At 57.3% G+C, this 18,664-nt stretch overlaps 1 protein-coding gene across 1 annotated transcript in view; it reads left to right on the top strand.

Moving 5' to 3' along the window:
* The window catches only part of LOC140190208 (protein FAM50A-like), a 73,556-nt gene that overhangs the window by 29,190 nt on the left and 25,702 nt on the right, over positions 1-18,664 (top strand). Inside the window, 3 exon segments of the mRNA XM_072246749.1 lie at positions 4,548-4,578; positions 4,580-4,697; positions 9,404-9,480. Coding sequence (XP_072102850.1) covers positions 4,548-4,578; positions 4,580-4,697; positions 9,404-9,480 — 226 coding nt within the window.

Raw genomic sequence — 18,664 nt, 5'->3', positions numbered from 1 at the left:
TCGCGGGTGGTGAAGCAGCTGCACTACCTGCTGCCTCGCTGTGCAGTGCCCCCCCCCCCCATCTCGTCCCAGACAGTGATGCCACTGCTCTTTGTGATTGCATTAATGTGCTGGGCTCAGGACGGATGCTGACGCCCTGGAGTTTGAAACTGCTCACCTTTTCATCTCATGACCCCTCAATGAGGATTGGTGTGTGTTCTGCAGACGTTCCACAGGGCTGGAAAATGCAGAGGACAGCGAGTGGCAACTGTCCCATCTCACTCCACGGATGCTGCCTGACCAGCAGAGTACTTCCTGCTCTCTATAGTACAGGGGTTCCCGACCTTTTTTTTATACCATGGACCCCTACCGTTATCCGAGGGGTCCGTGGACTCCTGCTGCAGAGGGAAGCTGGGCTGTTCTCTCGGTGACTCTGGCTGTCTTGCAGTTGCACTGTTCAGCTGCAGGGGGCAGCAGGACACAGGAGAGTGAGCACCCAGAGAGGAGCCGAGAGAGAGACCATGTCTCCCATCTGCTAAACTGTCTCCAGTGTAGGAATCAGACCAGATCACAGCTCATCCGTGCCCCCACTGACTTGCAGGCTATTCTGGTACTCCCCTCTCTGTTCTTTTATTCCTTTATATCCCCCCCTCCTTTTACAGTGGCCCTCTCACCCCTTCTTCCCCCCACCCCCATGCCCATCACCTCCCTCTGGTTACCCACCTCCTTCCCTGTATTCCATGGTCTACTCACCTCTCCTATCAGATTCCTCCTCCTTTAGCCGTTTACAACTCTGAAATGATTGTCTCATCCACTGAACCCCACTAAGTTCAGAATTCCAGCTCCTGTACTCAGTACTCTGATCTCTGACAGCCAGTGTGCTAAAAGATCTCTTTACAACTCTGATGCCACTTTCACACAACTTCAGGATAGATATTCCGCCCCCCACTACTCCCCAGGGTCAGACGGGACATAACCCAGGTTACTACGGGAAATGAAGGAAGAGAGAGTTTCCTTTGGCAATGATCTTTGCATCTTCACTGGCCACAGGAGTAGCACCAGATGATTGGAGGGTGGCAGATGTTATTCCTGTGTTCGAGGAAGGGAGTAGGGATAACCCTGGAAATAGTAGACCAGTGAGTGGCACGCTGTGGTAGGGAACGTGGTGTAGCAGTTCGTGCAATCACTGTACAAAACCAGCGATCATCGATTGGGGTTCAATTCCCAACGTTATCCATAAGTTCCCATACGTTCTCCATTCTCCCCGTCACCGCGTGCTTGTATAGCGGTTCGTGTAATAGATAATAGATAATAGGTGCAGGAGTAGGCCATTCGGCCCTTTGAGCCAGCACTGCCATTCACTGTGATCATGGCTGATCATCCACAATCAGTACCCTGTTCCTGCCTTCTCCCCATATCCCTTGACTCCACTATCATTAAGAGCTCTATCTAACTCTTTCTTGAAAGAATCCAGAGAATTGGCCTCCACTGCCTTCTGAGGCAGAGCATTCCACAGATCCACAACCTCTGTGTGAAAAAGTTTTTCCTCAACTCCGTTCTAAATGGTCTACCCCTTATTCTTAAACTGTGGCCAACATCAGGGACATGTTTCCTGCCTCTAGTGTGTCCAATCCCTTAATAATCTTATATGTTTCAATCAGATCCCCTCTCATCCTTCTAAATTCCAGTGTATACAAGCCCAGTCGCTCCAATCTTTCAACATATGACAGTCCCACCATCCCGGGAGTTAACCTTGTGAATCTACGCTGCACTCCCTCAATAGCAAGAATGTCCTTCCTCAAATTTGGAGACCAAAACTGCACACAGTACTCCAGGTGTGGTCTGACCAGGGCCCTGTACAGCTGCAGAAGGACCTCTTTGCTCTTATACTCAATTCCCCTTGTTATGAAGGCCAACATGCCATTAGCTTTCTTCACTGCCTGCTGTAACTGCATGCTTACTTTCAGTGACTGACGAACAAGGACACCTAGATCTCGTTGTACTTCCCCTTTTCCTGACTTGACACCATTCAGATAGTAATCTGCCTTCCTGTTCTTGCCACCAAAGTGGATAACCTCACATTTATCCACATTAAACTGCATCTGCCATGCATCTGCCCACTCACCCAACCTGTCCAAGTCACCCTGCATTCTCATAAAATCCTCCTCACATTTCACACTGCCACCCAGCTTTGTGTCATCGGCAAATTTGCTAATGTTACTTTTAATGCCTTCATCTAAATCATTAATGTATATTGTAAATAGCTGCGGTCGCAGCACTGAGCCTTGCAGTACCCCACTAATCACTGCCTGCCATTCTGAAAAGGACCCGTTAATCCCTACTCTTTGTTTTCTGTCTGCTGACCAATTTTCTATCCATGTCAGTACCCTGCCCCCAATACCATGTGCTGTAATTTTGCCCACTAACCTCCTATGTGGGACCTTATCAAAGGTTTTCTGAAAGTCCAGGTACACCACATTCACTGGCTTTCCCATGTCCATTTTCATAGTTACATCCTCAGAAAATTCCAGAAGATTAGTCACTTTACAAAGCCAGCGATCATTGATTGAGGTTCAATTCCCACCATTACCTGTAAGGAATTTGTACGTTCTCCCTGTGACTACGTGGTCATATAGCAGTTCGTGCAATCTCTTTAAAACGCCAGTGATCACTGATTGTGGTTCGATTCCCGCCACTGTCTGAAAGTTTGAACGTTCTCCCCGTGACCATGTGGGTTTCCTCCATTTGCTCCGGTTTCCTCCCACATTCCAAAGACGGATGTGTTCGGTTAGAGGGATGCAGGCATGTTATGTTGGCGCCTGAAGCGTGGTGACACTTGTGGGCTGCCCCCAGCATAATCTTTGACCAGTGTTGGTTGTTGATGCAGACGTTGCATTTCACTGTATGTTTCGATGTACGTGTGACACATAAAGCTAACCTCTCTTTAATCTCTTACCTCAGTGGTTCGTGGATGATAGAAAAATGGAGGGCTATGTGAGAGGGAAGGGTTAGACTGACTGTGGAGTAGGTTAAAAGGCCAGCACAAGGTCATGGGGCCAAAGGGCCAGTACTGTTCTGTGTTCTACGTTTACCGGTTCATAGCTCCTCTAACCCCTAATCCTGCCACTTTAGCATGCCTTCCCTGGTGTGGTCATCTCTTTCACTCCATCCTCTGCCCCCACTCCTGTCTCAGCCCTGGTCTGTTCCCTGCTCCCTCACTGCCTTCCATACCCTACTACACCCTTTCCCCCGTCCCCCAATTCCATCCCCCTCCCGGACAATCCCTGAGCTCAGGCAGCGGTAGGATCGGGCCGCCTACCTGCCAACATTGGAGAATGGAAAATGCTGAGTGTGTTTTTCAGGGTACTGGCAGTCTGTGAGTAATGACGCAGTGTGTGGAGCAGGACCCGTTCCCATCTGGGAGCGATCATTGCAGGACTGTAACCTCCAGCTTCACACAATGAACACATTGCACAGGGCTGCGTCCCAAAAGAGCCCTTGTGAAAATGATGTCTGTTCAGCTGGGAGACCTGCTTCCGCCTGAACCTTTGTATTCACGGAGAGTGGAGAGCTTGCTGGGCTCTCCCACAGCGTGATGTTCCCTCCTTCCTGGACCTCCCAAAGCGTGGCAATCAGAATCAGGTTTACCATCACCAGCGTGTGACATGTAATCTGTTAACTTAGCAGCAGCAGTTCAATGCAATATATAACATAGAAGAAAAAAAAAAATAATAATAAATAAGTAAATGAATTACAGTATGCAGTTGATGAAAGCCAATGCACCGTATGCCTTCTTAACCACAGAGTCAACCTGCGCAGCAGCTTTGAGTGTCCTCTGGGCTCAGACCCCAAGATCCCTCTGATCCTCCACACTGCCAAGAGTCTTACCACTAATACTATATTCTGCCATCATATTTGACCTACCAAAATGAACCACTTCACACTTATCTGGGTTGAACTCCATCTGCCACTTCTCAGCCCAGTTTTGCATCCTGTCAAAGTCCCACTGTAACCTCTGACAGCCCCCCACACTATCCACAACGCCCCCAACCTTTGTGTCATCAGCAAATTTACTAACCCATCCCTCCACTTCCTCATCCAGGTCATTTATAAGAATCACAAAGAGAAGGGGTCCCAGAACAGATCCCTGAGACACTCCACTGGTCACCAACCTCCATGCAAAATATCACCCATCTACGACCATTCTTTCCCTTCTGTGGGCAAACCAATTCTGGATCCACAAAGCAATGTCTCCTTGGATCCCATGCCTCCTTACTTTCTCAATAAGCCTGGCATGGGGTACCTTATCAAATGCCTTCCCCCTCATTGCTGCTCCCACAGCATGGCAATCCCTCCTCACAGCCCCTCCCACAGCGTGGTGCTCCTTCATCACTGCCCCTCCCACAGTGCAGCCCACCAGCCTCCAGTCCCTCCCTCGGGGCTGAATAGGTTCACACGAATAGGTTTATATGATGTGGACTTGCCCTGGGAGTTGGGGGTGGTGCTTGCTGTGAACTAAGGCATCAAGTTACCCCTTGCTGCTCTCTACCCCGCCCCCCCCCAAACAGGAAGCTGGAGAAACAGAAGGAGAGAGAGCGGGAAGAAGGAGGAGAAACGGAAGATCGCCAGTTTGTCCTTCACCTTGGATGAGGAGGAGGACGGCGAGGAGGAAGAGGGGGAGGACGAACTTAAAAGTGAAGATGAGGAGCTTATCGTAGGTGAGGATGCAATATGTGTCTGTTGCTGCGGGAGGGTTGATGAGGAGGAAGGGGTGGGGAAGAGGGTGTTCTGCGCTGTGGGGGGGTGGGGAAGAGAGTGTTCTGCGCTGTGGGGGGGTGGGGAAGAGGGTGTTTTGTGCTGTGGGAGGGGTGAATTGAGTCAGTGCCATGCTGTGGGAGTGGGTGAAGAGGGTGTTCTGTTCTGTGTTGCTGGAATGGTGGTGAAGAGGGTGTGCCACACTATGGGAGGGAGTCAGTTGTTGAGGCCAGCGCTTTTTGGCCTGAATAAATGGCAAGTGAAAATTAAAACAAGCTGTGGAACCAGCCCTGCGCGGTGGAGGCACGTTGGGCTGTGGCTTTGGGGAGGGAATCAGATAAAGTGGTAGAGTGCATTGAAGAGGGAGGTGCATGCAACTGCAAAACAGGCCCTCAGCCCACCCCATTGAATCTGTACTAACCATCCACTGCCTCTCCTCACTCAGCGGACATTAATGCTGTTATTTTGGTTCTCCCACACAGCTTTACGTTGTCTTCCCCAAGCTCTGCAGGTCACTTATCTGTGTATTTATATTATTGATTATTCAGAGATGAAGCATGCTAACAGGCCCTTCTGCCCAATAAGCTTGTGCCGTCCAATTAACTGGATAAAAAAGATTCCTCTTCCCTTTCCCTCTTTTTCTATTTCCCACTCTGGCTTCACCTGCCTGTTACCTCCTCCTTCCCATTCTCCCATGGTCCACTCCCCTCCTATCGGATTCATTCTCCAGCTATTTACCTTCACACCCAGCTTCTTATTCCACCCCACACCCCCCGTCACCCATCTGCTCTCGCTTACCACTTTCTAGCTTGTTCTCATCCCCCTCCCCCCCACCTCCTGCCTCCTTCCCTTCCTGTCCTTGTGAAGGGTCTCCCCTTTACTCCCCTCCATAGATGTTGCCTGACCTGCTGAGTTCCTGCAGTGTTTTGTGCGTGTTGCTCTGGATAACCCGCACGTCTTTGGAATCGGGAGTATGAAACCCAGTTATGAGGAGAACCTTGCACACAGTGGCAGGAATTGAACTCAGGTCGCTGGTGCTGTGAACTGTTACGCTCACTGCTACACTCCTGTGCCACCTGTTTAATAACGAGAACTCATTTAGTAACAAAATCAGACCTCCCACTGTACATCATCACCTCTGCAATACCTACAGACAAATACAAGAGATTCTGCGATGCTGGAAATCCAGAGCAACACACACGAAATGCTGGAGGAGCTCATCAGGCCAGGCAGCATCAATGGAGGTGAATAATCCATTGCTACTCCCCCTCGGCTTCCCAATTTCCCCTCCCCTCTGCCTCCTCCCCCCATTGTCCCACTCCTTCTCCATCCCCACCCCCTCTCTCCCTCCTCATCCTCTATCCCTCTTCCCCTACCCTTCTCTCTCTGTCACCCCACCCTCTTACTCCCTCCCACCCATCTCTCTCTCACCTCCCCCACCCTCTCTCCCTTCTCCCCATCCCTCCTCCTCCAGCTGTCTCTCTCTCTCTCTCTCACTCCTCTCAGTCTCTCCCTCTCTCCCTCCCTCCCTCCTCCCACCCACTCTGCCATCTGCACCCTCTGAGGTAGGAACATGTATCCTGCGTGGTGGGGTGGGGCAGAGTGGTCAGTTCCTCTCTGCTTCTCTCCCCGGGCTGAGCCGGGGTCAGTGTGAACTCTCTGTCATACTTTGCCTGAGTTGGCTGCTGCTTTCCAACATTCGAGGCCGTTCTTCAGGTTTGCTGCTGGGTCCTGCGTGCCCGGTAAGGGGCGGGGTGGGGCGGTTCAGTTTGCTGCTGGGTCCCGCGTGCCCGGTAAGGGGCGGGGTGGGGCGGTTCAGTTTGCTGCTGGGTCCCGCGTGCCCGGTAAGGGGCGGGGTGGGGCGGTTCAGTTTGCTGCTGGGTCCCGCGTGCCCGGTAAGGGGCGAGGTGGGGTGGTTCAGTTTGCTGCTGGGTCCTGTGTGCCCAGTAAGGGGCGGGGTGGGGTGGTTCACAGTCTTTCAGTAACGTCCGTTTCAAACCCCCAGCTGCTCTGGCAGCAACTGAATTTGCAACTCAGAATCGAAGCGAGATACCAGCAGGGGCAGGGGCTCTTTCAGCCCCCCTGATCCCATACTGATGCTGTTTGGCCCATCGTCTCTGCCTTTCTTATCCCTGTACTTGTCCAGGCGCCTTGTAAACACTCCAAATGCGCATCGCGGCAGCCCTGCAGTTAGCGTAACACTTCACAGTGCCAGCAATCCCGATTCAGTTTGCTGTTTGTGCGCTGTCCTCGTGAATGCTTAAGTTTCCTCTGGGTGATCCAGTTTCCTCCCACAGATTATAGACGTACTAGTTAGGGTTGTGGATCTTCACGAGGTCCGGGGGGACATGGGATCTTCACAAGGGCCAGGGGGACACAAGATCTTCACAAGGTCCGGGGGGACACCTGGATCTTCACAAGGGCCGGGGGGACACGTGGATCTTCATGATGTCCGGGGGGACACGCGGATCTTCACGAGGTCCGATGGACACGTGGATCTTCACAAGGTCCGGGGGGGACACGTGGATCTTCACAAGGTGTGGGGGGACACCTGGATCTTCACAAGGGCCAGGGGGACACGTGGATCTTCACAAGGTCCGGGGGGACACCTGGATCTTCACAAGGGCCAGGGGGACACGTGGATCTTCACAAGGTCCAGGGGGATACGTGGATCTTCACAAGGTCCAGGGGGATACGTGGTGCCGGGGGGACACGTGGATCTTCACGAGGGCCGGGGGGACATGGGATCTTCACAAGGGCCGGGGGGACACGTGGATCTTCATGATGTCCAGGGGGACACGTGGATCTTCACAAGCTCCGGGGGGACACCTGGATCTTCACAAGGGCCAGGGGGACACGTGGATCTTCACAAGGTCTGGGGGGGGGGAACACCTGGATCTTCACAAGGGCCAGGGGGACACGTGGATCTTCACAAGGTCCAGGGGGATACGTGGTGCTGGGGGGACACGTGGATCTTCACGAGGGCCGGGGGGACACGTGGATCTTCACGAGGTCCGGGGGGACACGTGGATCTTCACGAGGTCCGGGGGGACACGTGGATCTTCACAAGGTCCAGGGGGACACGTGGATCTTCACAAGGTCCAGGGGGATACGTGGTGCCGGGGGGACATGTGGATCTTCACGAGGGCCGGGGGGACACGTGGATCTTCACGAGGTCCGGGGGGACACTTGGATCTTCACAAGGGCCAGGGGGACACGTGGATCTTCACAAGGTCCAGGGGGATACGTGGATCTTCACAAGGTCCAGGGGGATACGTGGTGCCGGGGGGACACGTGGATCTTCACGAGGGCCGGGGGGACATGGGATCTTCACAAGGGCCGGGGGGACACGTGGATCTTCATGATGTCCGGGGGGACACGTGTATCTTCACAAGCTCCGGGGGGACACCTGGATCTTCACAAGGGCCAGGGGGACACGTGGATCTTCACAAGGTCTGGGGGGGGACACCTGGATCTTCACAAGGTCCGGGGGGACACGTGGATCTTCACAAGGTCCAGGGGGATACGTGGTGCCGGGGGGACATGTGGATCTTCACGAGGGCCGGGGGGACACGTGGATCTTCACGATGTCCGAGGGGACACGTGGATCTTCACAAGGTCCGGGGGGACACGTGGATCTTCACAAGGTCCAGGGGGATACGTGGTGCCGGGGGGACACGTGGATCTTCACGAGGCCCGGGGGGACACGTGGATCTTCACAAGGTCCAGGGGGATACGTGGTGCCGGGGGGACACGTGGATCTTCACGAGGGCCGGGGGGACACGATCTTCACGATGTCCGGGGTGACACGTGGATCTTCACGAGGTCCGGGGGGACACATGGATCTTCACAAGGTCCAGGGGGACACGTGGATCTTCACAAGGTCCAGGGAGATACGTGGTGCCGGGGGGACACGTGGATCTTCACGAGGGCGGGGGGGACACGTGGATCTTCACGATGTCCGGGGGGACACGTGGATCTCCACGAGGTCCGGGGGGACACGTGGATCTTCACAAGGTCCGGGGGGACACCTGGATCTTCACAAGGTCCGGGGGGACACGTGGATCTTCACAAGGTCCGGGGGGCACACGTGGATCTTCACAAGGTCCAGGGGGACACGTGGATCTTCACAAGGTCCAGGGAGATACGTGGTGCCGGGGGGACACGTAGATCTTCACGAGGTTCGGGGGGACACGCGGATCTTCACGAGGTTCGGGGGTACATGTGGATCTTCATGAGGTCCGGGGGGACAGGCGGATCTTCACAAGGTCCAGGGGGACATGTGGATCTTCACAAGGTCCATGGGGACATGTGGATCTTCACAAGGTCCGGAGTGATATACACCAAACACTGACTAATGGGACTAGGTCAGGTTGACACCTGGCTGTCCTGAAGGAGATGGGCTGAAGGGCCCTTTTCTGGGTTGTAGAACAGAGTAGAGTGTACAGGATGGAACTGCAGTCACCCTGCTCTCCCTCAGCAGTGTTCCCATTGGCTCATACAGGTCCATCTGATGGACAAGGGGGCCAGGCCCCACTCGAAAGCCAGTAACCCTCCCCACCTTTCCCTCTGGCCCAAGGCAAAATGGCTGCTTCCGACTCCCAACCCTCCCCCCAACACCTCCTGTCCTACTGCAGACATTCAGTGTCCCCAATGTTTTCCATTTCAGAAGTTCCAGTGAAGAAAAGGAAACTCGGCAAAAACCCGGATGTGGACACCAGCTTCCTCCCGGACCGGGACCGCGAGGTACTGTGCACAGCTCTGCCACCACGTTACAGTGGAGGCTTTGGACAGCTTGCAGAGGAGGTTCATCAGGATGTTGCCTGCTTTACAGAGTGTATAAGACATTGGAGCAGAATTAGGCTATTTGTCTATCAAGTCTGCTTCACCATTGCATCATATTTATTAATCCTCTAAACCCTGTAATCCTGTCTCCTTGTAATCTCTGATCTCCTGACGAAACAAGGACCTATCAATCTCTGCTTTAAATATATTTGGCCTCTTCAGCCATTTGTGGCAATGAATTTCACAGATTCACCACCCCTTGGCTAAAGAAGATCCTCTTCATTTCTGTTCTCGATGGACGTCCTTCCAGTCTGAGGCTGTGCCCTCTGGTCCTAAACTTCCCCACCACAGGAAATATCCTTTCCACATACACTCTATCTAGGTCTTACAATATTCGATAGGTTTCAATGAGATCTCCCTTTCATTCTTCTAATCTCCAGCAAGTACAGTCCCAGACCCATTAAATGCATGTGGAACTTCACAAGGTCCAGGGTGACACGTGGATCTTCACAAGGATCTTCATTCCTGGGATCATCCTCGTGAACCTCCTTTGGACCCTCTCTATTGGCAGGACAGATAAGCTGTCCCTCTCCTCACCGCCCCTCCCACAGTGCAGTTCCCTCTCCTCACCGCCCCACCCACGGTGCGGTTCTGTCTCCTCTGCCCCTCCCACAGTGCGGTTCTCTCTCCTCACTGCCCCTCTCACGGTGCGGTTCCCTCTCCTCACCGCCCCTCCCACGGTGCGGTTCCCTCTCCTCACCGCCCGTCTCACGGTGCTGTTCCCTCTCCTCACCGCCCCTCCCACGGTGCGGTTCCCTCTCCTCACCGCCCGTCTCACGGTGCGGTTCCCTCTCCTCACCGCCCGTCTCACGGTGCGGTTCCCTCTCCTCACCGCCCCTCCCACGGTGCGGTTCCCTCTCCTCACCACCCCCCCCCCATGGTGTGGTTCTCTCCTCACCGCCCCTCCCACGGTGCGGTTCTTTCCTCACCGCCCCTCCCACAGTGCGGTTCTCTCCTCACCGCCCGTCTCACGGTGCGGTTCCCTCTCCTCACCGCCCCTCCCACGATGCGGTTCCCTCTCCTCACCGCCCCTCCCACGGTGCGGTTCCCTCTCCTCACCGCCCCTCCCACGATGCGGTTTCCTCTCCTCACCGCCCCTCCCACGGTGCGGTTCTCTCCTCACCGCCCCTCCCACGGTGCGGTTCCATCTCCTCACCGCCCCTCCCACGGTGCGGTTCCCTCTCCTCACCGCCCCCCCCACGGTGCGGTTCCCTCTCCTCACCGCCCCCCCCCCACGGTGCGGTTCCCTCTCCTCACCGCCCCCCCTCCACGGTGTGGTTCCCTCTCCTCACCGCCCCTCCCATGGTGCGGTGCTCTCCTCACTGCCCCTCCTGCTATACATCACTCCCAGTTCACTGCCCGTCTCACAGTGCGGTGCTCCCACCCTCAGTAGGAGCTCTCTCTGGTATCAGTCTCTCAGCACTATTCCCCCCAATCTCTCAATGAACCAACTGAACCCTCAATCTACATCTCTCCCCTCGTGGCTGAGGAATGGGGTTGATGTCCCTCGAGTAATCCAGCCATACTGCAGGCGGTGCAGACTCCTGGAACAGGCTGGAGTGTTGAGGGAGATGTGAGCATGAGGTCTCCGCTGGGAACCTCCCCCTCTCCACCCAGAGCATCGGTACCATCTACCCATGGACAGACGTGCTGAGGTGTTCCCCTCGACTGTGTCAGGGGGAGAGGTGTGCGGTATCTCCCTGCAGTCACCGGCTGCTGTACGGAAACTCCTTCCCTCCATGTTCAGAGCATCACTGCCTTCTCCCTGTGGCCAAGCCTGCTGAGGTCCTCCCCTCACCTGTGTCAAGGAGGGGTAGTGTGGGGTTTCTGCCTGCTCTTGTCTGCCCTCTGGGCGTTGGTGGCCTCTCCCTGTGGCCAGTTCGCCAAGGTGTAGCCCTCGCCTCTGTCGGGATCGCTGTTTGAGCCCAAACGCTTACTACATGAGGTACTTGGCTGAGGGCCTGTCTGGCACTGACACGGTCCGAGAGGCCTCACTGCAAGGGTTACAAAGGCAGTCTTACAAAGGCTGCATTCAGTAGCTGCCTCGGCAGGATTCCCGTCGCCTTCTCGCCAGGTTCAGCTAGTGCCGTGGTTAACCCCCTCTTCCTCAGTCTTCTGCCACCACTTGGGTCCCACTCCACACTCCGCCGCGTGTGCGTGTGTTTGTGTGTCTGGGTGGGTGAGTGGATGAGTTAGGTATGTGCAAGAACGAGTGTCTGTGTGTGTGAGCTGATATCTGTCTGTGTGTGTGCGTGCGTGTGCATCTGCCCCCTTGATTGGTGGATACTAATGGACAGCCGTCCTGCTCACCACAGCGACCCCACTCTGCTGGGTACACCACTATCTACATACTCCACACCCTGCATTGTGAATCCGACCCTCACCTGCCCCCTCACTGTCTGGCTTTGTCTTTGCCAACGAAGACACACACACACACACACACACACACACACACACACACACACACACACACACACACACACTCTCACACTCACTAACTCTCTCTTTGGGTGTGACCATATCTCAGTTACAAACTCTCCACGTTCAGAGAAAGTCCACACCAGACACCTTCACCGATCTGGAATGGACTGCTGCTGCCAGCTGTCTGCCAGATGTGAGCGTGGTTTTTGGGCTATTGTGGACCGCTGCCTGTGTCTGCAGTGACACGATAGAGTGCTGTATAATCAGGAGTGTGTGCTGAGTGCAGCAGGAATGTGTGGGAGACCGCAGGATCTAGGGCTGGTATTGTTCAACATTGACTGCCTGTTCCCCAGCAGCGGCCCCGACTGTCCTATCAGTTCCCACCACATCTCCAGGGTGGTCTCCCTCGACGCAGCCTGCATCGTGCAAGGGGCAGTGAGGAGGGAGTGCCTCACTGTTGGGGGGGTGGAGGAGGGAGGGGTGGTAAAGATGGACCATTGAGCTATGGGTGAGGATGGGTGCCATGCTGTGGCGGGGGCGATGAGCAGAGAGTGCTGTACTGCATGAAGGGCAGTGAGGAGGGAGGTCTGTGCTATGGGGGGGCAGTGAGGAGGGAGGTCTGTGCTATGGGGGGGCAGTGAGGTGGGAATGCCGTACTGTGAGTATGTGTGTGTGGGTGTGGGGTGGAAGAGTGTGTGTATGTGGGTGTGGGGTGGGTGAGTGTGTGTTTGGGTGTGTAGGATGGGTGAGTGTGTGTGGTGGGACGGGTGAGTGTGTGTGGGTGTGATGGGTGAGTGTGTAGGATGCGACAGGTGAGTGTGTGTGGGTGCGACGGGTGAGTGAGTGTGGGTGGGATGGGTGAGTGTGTGGGTGTGTGGGACAGGTGGGTGTGTGTGGGTGCGACGGGTGAGTGAGTGTAGGTGGGATGGGTGAGTGTGTGTATGGGTGTGTAGGACGGGTGAGTGTGTGTGGGTGTGACGGGTGAGTGTGTGTGTGGGTGGGACGGGTGAGTGTGTAGGATGCGACAGGTGAGTGTGTGTGGGTGCGACGGGTGACTGAGTGTGTGTGGGACGGGTGAGTGAGTGTGGGTGCAACGGGTGAGTGAGTGTGGGTGGGACGGGTGAGTGTGTGTGGGTGGGACGGGTGAGTGTGTGTGTGTGGGACGGGTGAGTGAGTGTGGGTGCGACGGGTGAGTGAGTGTGGGTGGGACGGGTGAGTGTGTGTGGGTGGGACGGCTGAGTGTGTGTGGGTGCGACAGGTGAGTGTGTGTGTGATGGGTGAGTGAGTGTGGGTGGGACGGGTGAGTGTGTGTGGGTGGGACGGGTGAGTGTGTGAGTGGGATGGGTGAGTGTGTGTGGGTGGGACGGGTGAGTGGGTGCGATGGGTGAGTGTGTGTGGGGTGCGACGGGTGAGTGTGGGTGGGACGGGTGAGTGTGCGTGGGTGGGATGGGTAAATGAGAGTGGGTGGAACTGGTGAGTGTGTGTGGGTGCGACGGGTGAGTGTGTGTGTGTGTGTGATGGGTGAGTGTGTGAGTGGGACGGGTGAGTGTGTGTGGGGTGCGACGGGTGAGTGTGGGTGCGACGGGTGAGTGTGTGTAGTGGGACGGGTGAGTGAGTGTGGGTGGGATGGGTGAGTGAGTGTGGGTGGGGCAGGTGAGTGTGTGGGTGCGACGGGTCAGTGTGTGCGTGTGTGGGACGGATGAGTGTGTGTGAGTGGGACGGGTGAGTGAGTGTGCGTCTGTGGGACGGGTGAGTGTGTGTGAGTGGGATGGGTGAGTGTGTGTGGGTGGGACGGGTGAGTGAGTGTGGGTGCGACGGGTGAGTGTGTGTGGGTGGGACAGGTGAGTGAGTGTGAGTGGGACGGGTGAATGTGTGGGTGTGTGGGACGGGTGGGTGTGTGGGACAGGTGAGTGTGTGGGTGGGACGGGTGAGTGAGTGTGTGGGGTGGGACGGGTGAGTGAGTGTTGGTGGGACGGGTGAATGTGTGGGTGTGTGGGACGGGTGAGTGAGTGTGGGTGGGACGGGTGAGTGAGTGTGGGTGGGGCAGGTGAGTGTGTGGGTGCGACGGGTCAGAGTGTGTGCGTGTGTGGGACGGGTGAGTGTGTGTGAGTGGGACGGGTGAGTGAGTGAGTGTGGGTGGGACGGGTGAGTGAGTGTCTGGGTGCAACGGGTGAGTGAGTGTGGGTGGGACGGGTGAGTGAGTGTGGGTGCGACGGGTGAGTGTGACTGGGACGGGTGAGTGAGTGTGGGTGTGACGGGTGAGTGAGTGTGGGTGTGACGGGTGAGTGTGAGTGCGATGGGTGAGTGTGTGGGTGTGTGGGACGGGTGAGTGAGTGTGCGTCTGTGGGACGGGTGAGTGTGTGTGAGTGGGATGGGTGAGTGTGTGTGGGTGGGACGGGTGAGTGAGTGTGGGTGCGACGGGTGAGTGTGTGTGGGTGGGACAGGTGAGTGAGTGTGAGTGGGACGGGTGAATGTGTGGGTGTGTGGGGCGGGTGGGTGTGTGGGACAGGTGAGTGTGTGGGTGGGACGGGTGAGTGAGTGTGTGGGGTGGGACGGGTGAGTGAGTGTGTGGGGTGGGACGGGTGAGTGAGTGTTGGTGGGACGGGTGAATGTGTGGGTGTGTGGGACGGGTGAGTGAGTGTGGGTGGGACGGGTGAGTGAGTGTGGGTGGGGCAGGTGAGTGTGTGGGTGGGACGGGTGAGTGAGTGTGTGGGGTGGGACGAGTGTGTGGGTGGGACGAGTGAGTGTGTGGGTGGGAGAGGTGAGTGTGTGGGTGGGACGGGTGAGTGAGTGTGGGTGGGACGGGTGAGTGAGTGTTGGTGGGACAGGTGAGTGAGTGTGGGTGCGACGGGTGAGTGTGTGTGGGTGGGACGGGTGAGTGTGTGTGTGGGACGGGTGACTGAGTGTGGGTGTGATGGGTGAGTGTGAGTGTGACGGGTGAGTGTGTGGGTGTGTGGGACGGGTGAGTGAGTGTGGGTGGGACGGGTGAGTGAGTGTGGGTGTGACGGGTGAGTGTGACTAGGACGGGTGAGTGAGTGTGGGTGGGACGGGTGAGTGAGTGTGTGGATGGGACGGGTGAGTGAGTGTGGGTGGGACGGGTGAGTGTGTGGGTGGGACGGGTGAGTGAGTGTGGGTGGGACGGGTGAGTGTGGGTGGGTGCGACGGGTGAGTGTGTGTGGGTGGGACGGGTGAGTGTGTGTGTGTGGGACGGGACAGTGAGTGTGGGTGTGACGGGTGAGTGAGTGTGGGTGTTACGGGTGAGTGTGAGTGTGACGGGTGAGTGAGTGTGGGTGGGACGGGTGAGTGAGTGTGGGTGGGGCAGGTGAGTGTGTGGGTGCGACGGGTCAGAGTGTGTGCGTGTGTGGGACGGGTGAGTGTGTGTGAGTGGGACGGGTGAGTGTGACTGGGACGGGTGAGTGAGTGTGGGTGTGACGGGTGAGTGTGAGTGCGACGGGTGAGTGTGAGTGCAATGGGTGAGTGTGTGGGTGTGTGGGACGGGTGAGTGAGTGTGAGTGGGACGGGTGAGTGAGTGTGTGTGAGTGGGACGGGTGAGTGTGCGTTGGTGGGACGGGTGAGTGAGTGTGTGTGTGACGGGTGAGTGTGTGTGGGTGCGACGGGTGAGTGAGTGTGGGTGGGACGGGTGAGTGTGTGTGGGTTGGACGGGTGAGTGAGTGTGGGTGGGACGGGTGAGTGTGTGGGTGCGACGGGTGAGTGAGTGTGGGTGCGACGGGTGAATGTGTGTGGGTGGGACGGGTGAGTGTGTGTGTGTGTGTGCGACGGGTGAGTGTGTGTGCGTGTGACGGGTGAGTGAGTGTGGGTGGGACGGGTGAGTGTGACTGGGACAGGTGAGTGAGTGTGGGTGGGACAGGTGAGTGAGTGTCTGGGTGGGACGGGTGAGTGAGTGTGGGTGGGATGGGTGAGTGAGTGTGGGTGCGACGGGTGAGTGAGTGTGGGTGTGACGGGTGAGTGTGACTGGGACGGGTGAGTGAGTGTGGGTGGGACGGGCGAGTGTGACTGGGATGGGTGAGTGAGTGTGGGTGTGACGGGTGAGTGAGTGTGGGTGTGACGGGTGAGTGTGAGTGCGACGTGTGAGTGTGTGGGTGTGTGGGACGGGTGAGTGAGTTTGAGTGGGACGGGTGAGTGAGTGTGCGTCTGTGGGACGGGTGAGTGTGTGTGAGTGGGATGGGTGAGTGTGTGTGGGTGGGACGGGTGAGTGAGTGTGGGTGCGACGGGTGAGTGTGTGTGGGTGGGACAGGTGAGTGAGTGTTAGTGGGACGGGTGAATGTGTGGGTGTGTGGGACGGGTGGGTGTGTGGGACAGGTGAGTGTGTGGGTGGGACGGGTGAGTGAGTGTGTGGGGTGGGACGGGTGAGTGAGTGTTGGTGGGACGGGTGAATGTGTGGGTGTGTGGGACGGGTGAGTGAGTGTGGGTGTGACGGGTGAGTGAGTGTGGGTGTGACGGGTGAGTGTGAGTGCGACGTGTGAGTGTGTGGGTGTGTGGGACGGGTGAGTGAGTTTGAGTGGGACGGGTGAGTGAGTGTGCGTGTGTGGAACGGGTGAGTGTGTGTGTGTGGGACGGGTGAGTGAGTGTGGGTGGGGCAGGTGAGTGTGTGGGTGCGACGGGTCAGAGTGTGTGCGTGTGTGGGACGGGTGAGTGTGTGTGAGTGGGACGGGTGAGTGTGACTGGGACGGGTGAGTGAGTGTGGGTGTGACGGGTGAGTGTGAGTGCGACGGGTGAGTGTGAGTGCAATGGGTGAGTGTGTGGGTGTGTGGGACGGGTGAGTGAGTGTGAGTGGGACGGGTGAGTGAGTGTGCGTGTGTGGGATGGGTGAGTGTGTGTGAGTGGGACGGGTGAGTGTGTGTGTGGGACGGGTGAGTGTGTGTGGGTGGGACGGGTGAGTGTGAGTGGGACGGGTGAGTGAGTGTGGGTGGGACGGGTGAGTGAGTGTGGGTGCGACGGGTGAGTGTGTGTGGGTGGGACGGGTGAGTGTGGGTGTGACGGGTGAGTGTGTGTGGGTGTGACGGGTGAGTGAGTGTGGGCGGGACGGGTGAGTGTGTGTGGGTGGGACGGTTGAGTGTGAGTGGGACGGGTGAGTGTGTGTGGGTGGGACGGGTGAGTGAGTGTGTGTGTGACGGGTGAGTGAGTGTGGGTGCAATGGGTGAGTGAGTGTGGGTGGGACGGGTGAGTGAGTGGTGGTGCGACGGGTGAGTGTGTGTGAGTGGGACGTGTGAGTGTGCGTGGGTGGGACGGGTGAGTGTGCGTGGGTGGGACGGGTGAGTGAGTGTGGGTGGGACGGGTGAGTGTGTGTGAGTGGGACGGGTGAGTGAGTGTGGGTGGGACGGGTGAGTGTGTGGGTGGGACGGGTGAGTGAGTGTGGGTGCGACGGGTGAATGTGTGTGGGTGGGACGGGTGAGTGTGTGTGTGTGCGACGGGTGAGTGTGTGTGGGTGTGACGGGTGAGTGTGACTGGGACGGGTGAGTGAGTGTGGGTGGGACGGGTGAGTGTGTGTGTGTGTGTGACGGGTGAGTGAGTGTGGGTGTGACGGGTGAGTGAGTGTGGGTGTTACGAGTGAGTGTGAGTGCGACGGGTGAGTGTGTGGGTGTGTGGGACGGGTGAGTGAGTGTGGGTGGGACGGGTGAGTGAGTGTGTGGGTGGGACGGGTGAGTGAGTGTGGGTGCGACGGGTGAGTGTGTAGTGGGACGGGTGAGTGAGTGTGGGTGGGATGGGTGAGTGAATGTGGGTGGGGCAGGTGAGTGTGTGGGTGCGACGGGTCAGTGTGTGCGTGTGTGGGACGGGTGAGTGTGTGTGGGTGGGATGGGTGAGTGAGTGTGGGTGGGACGGGTGAGTGAGTGTGGGTGCGACGTGTGAGTGTGGGTGTGGGGGGTGAGTGAGTGTGGGTGGGACGGGTGAGTGAGTGTTGGTGTGACGGGTGAGTGTGACTGGGACGTGTGAGTGAGTGTGGGTGGGACGGGTGAGTGTGACTGGGACGGGTGAGTGAGTGTGGGTGGGACGGGTGAGTGAGTGTCTGGGTGGGACGGGTGAGTGAGTGTGGGTGGGACGGGTGAGTGAGTGTCTGGGTGGGGCAGGTGAGTGTGTGGGTGCGACGGGTCAGTGTGTGCGTGAGTGGGACGGGTGAGTGTGTGTGGGTGGGATGGGTGAGTGAGTGTGGGTGGGACGGGTGAGTGAGTGTGGGTGCGACGTGTGAGTGTGGGTGTGGGGGGTGAGTGAGTGTGGGTGGGACGGGTGAATGAGTGTTGGTGTGACGGGTGAGTGTGACTGGGACGTGTGAGTGAGTGTGGGTGGGACGGGTGAGTGTGACTGGGACGGGTGAGTGAGTGTGGGTGGGACGGGTGAGTGAGTGTCTGGGTGGGACGGGTGAGTGAGTGTGGGTGGGACGGGTGAGTGAGTGTGGGTGGGGCAGGTGAGTGTGTGGGTGCGACGGGTCAGAGTGTGTGCGTGTGTGGGACGGGTGAGTGTGTGTGAGTGGGACGGGTGAGTGAGTGAGTGTGGGTGGGACGGGTGAGTGAGTGTCTGGGTGCGACGGGTGAGTGAGTGTGGGTGGGGTGGGTGAGTGAGTGTGGGTGGGACGGGTGAGTGAGTGTGGGTGCGACGGGTGAGGGAGTGTGGGTGTGACGGGTGAGTGTGACTGAGACGGGTGAGTGAG

The sequence above is a fragment of the Mobula birostris genome, chromosome 29, assembly GCF_030028105.1.
Source record: "Mobula birostris isolate sMobBir1 chromosome 29, sMobBir1.hap1, whole genome shotgun sequence".
Taxonomy (NCBI): Eukaryota; Metazoa; Chordata; class Chondrichthyes; order Myliobatiformes; family Myliobatidae; genus Mobula; species Mobula birostris.
Note: the sequence above shows the minus strand (reverse complement) of the source record. Positions and strands in the feature narration are given on the sequence as shown.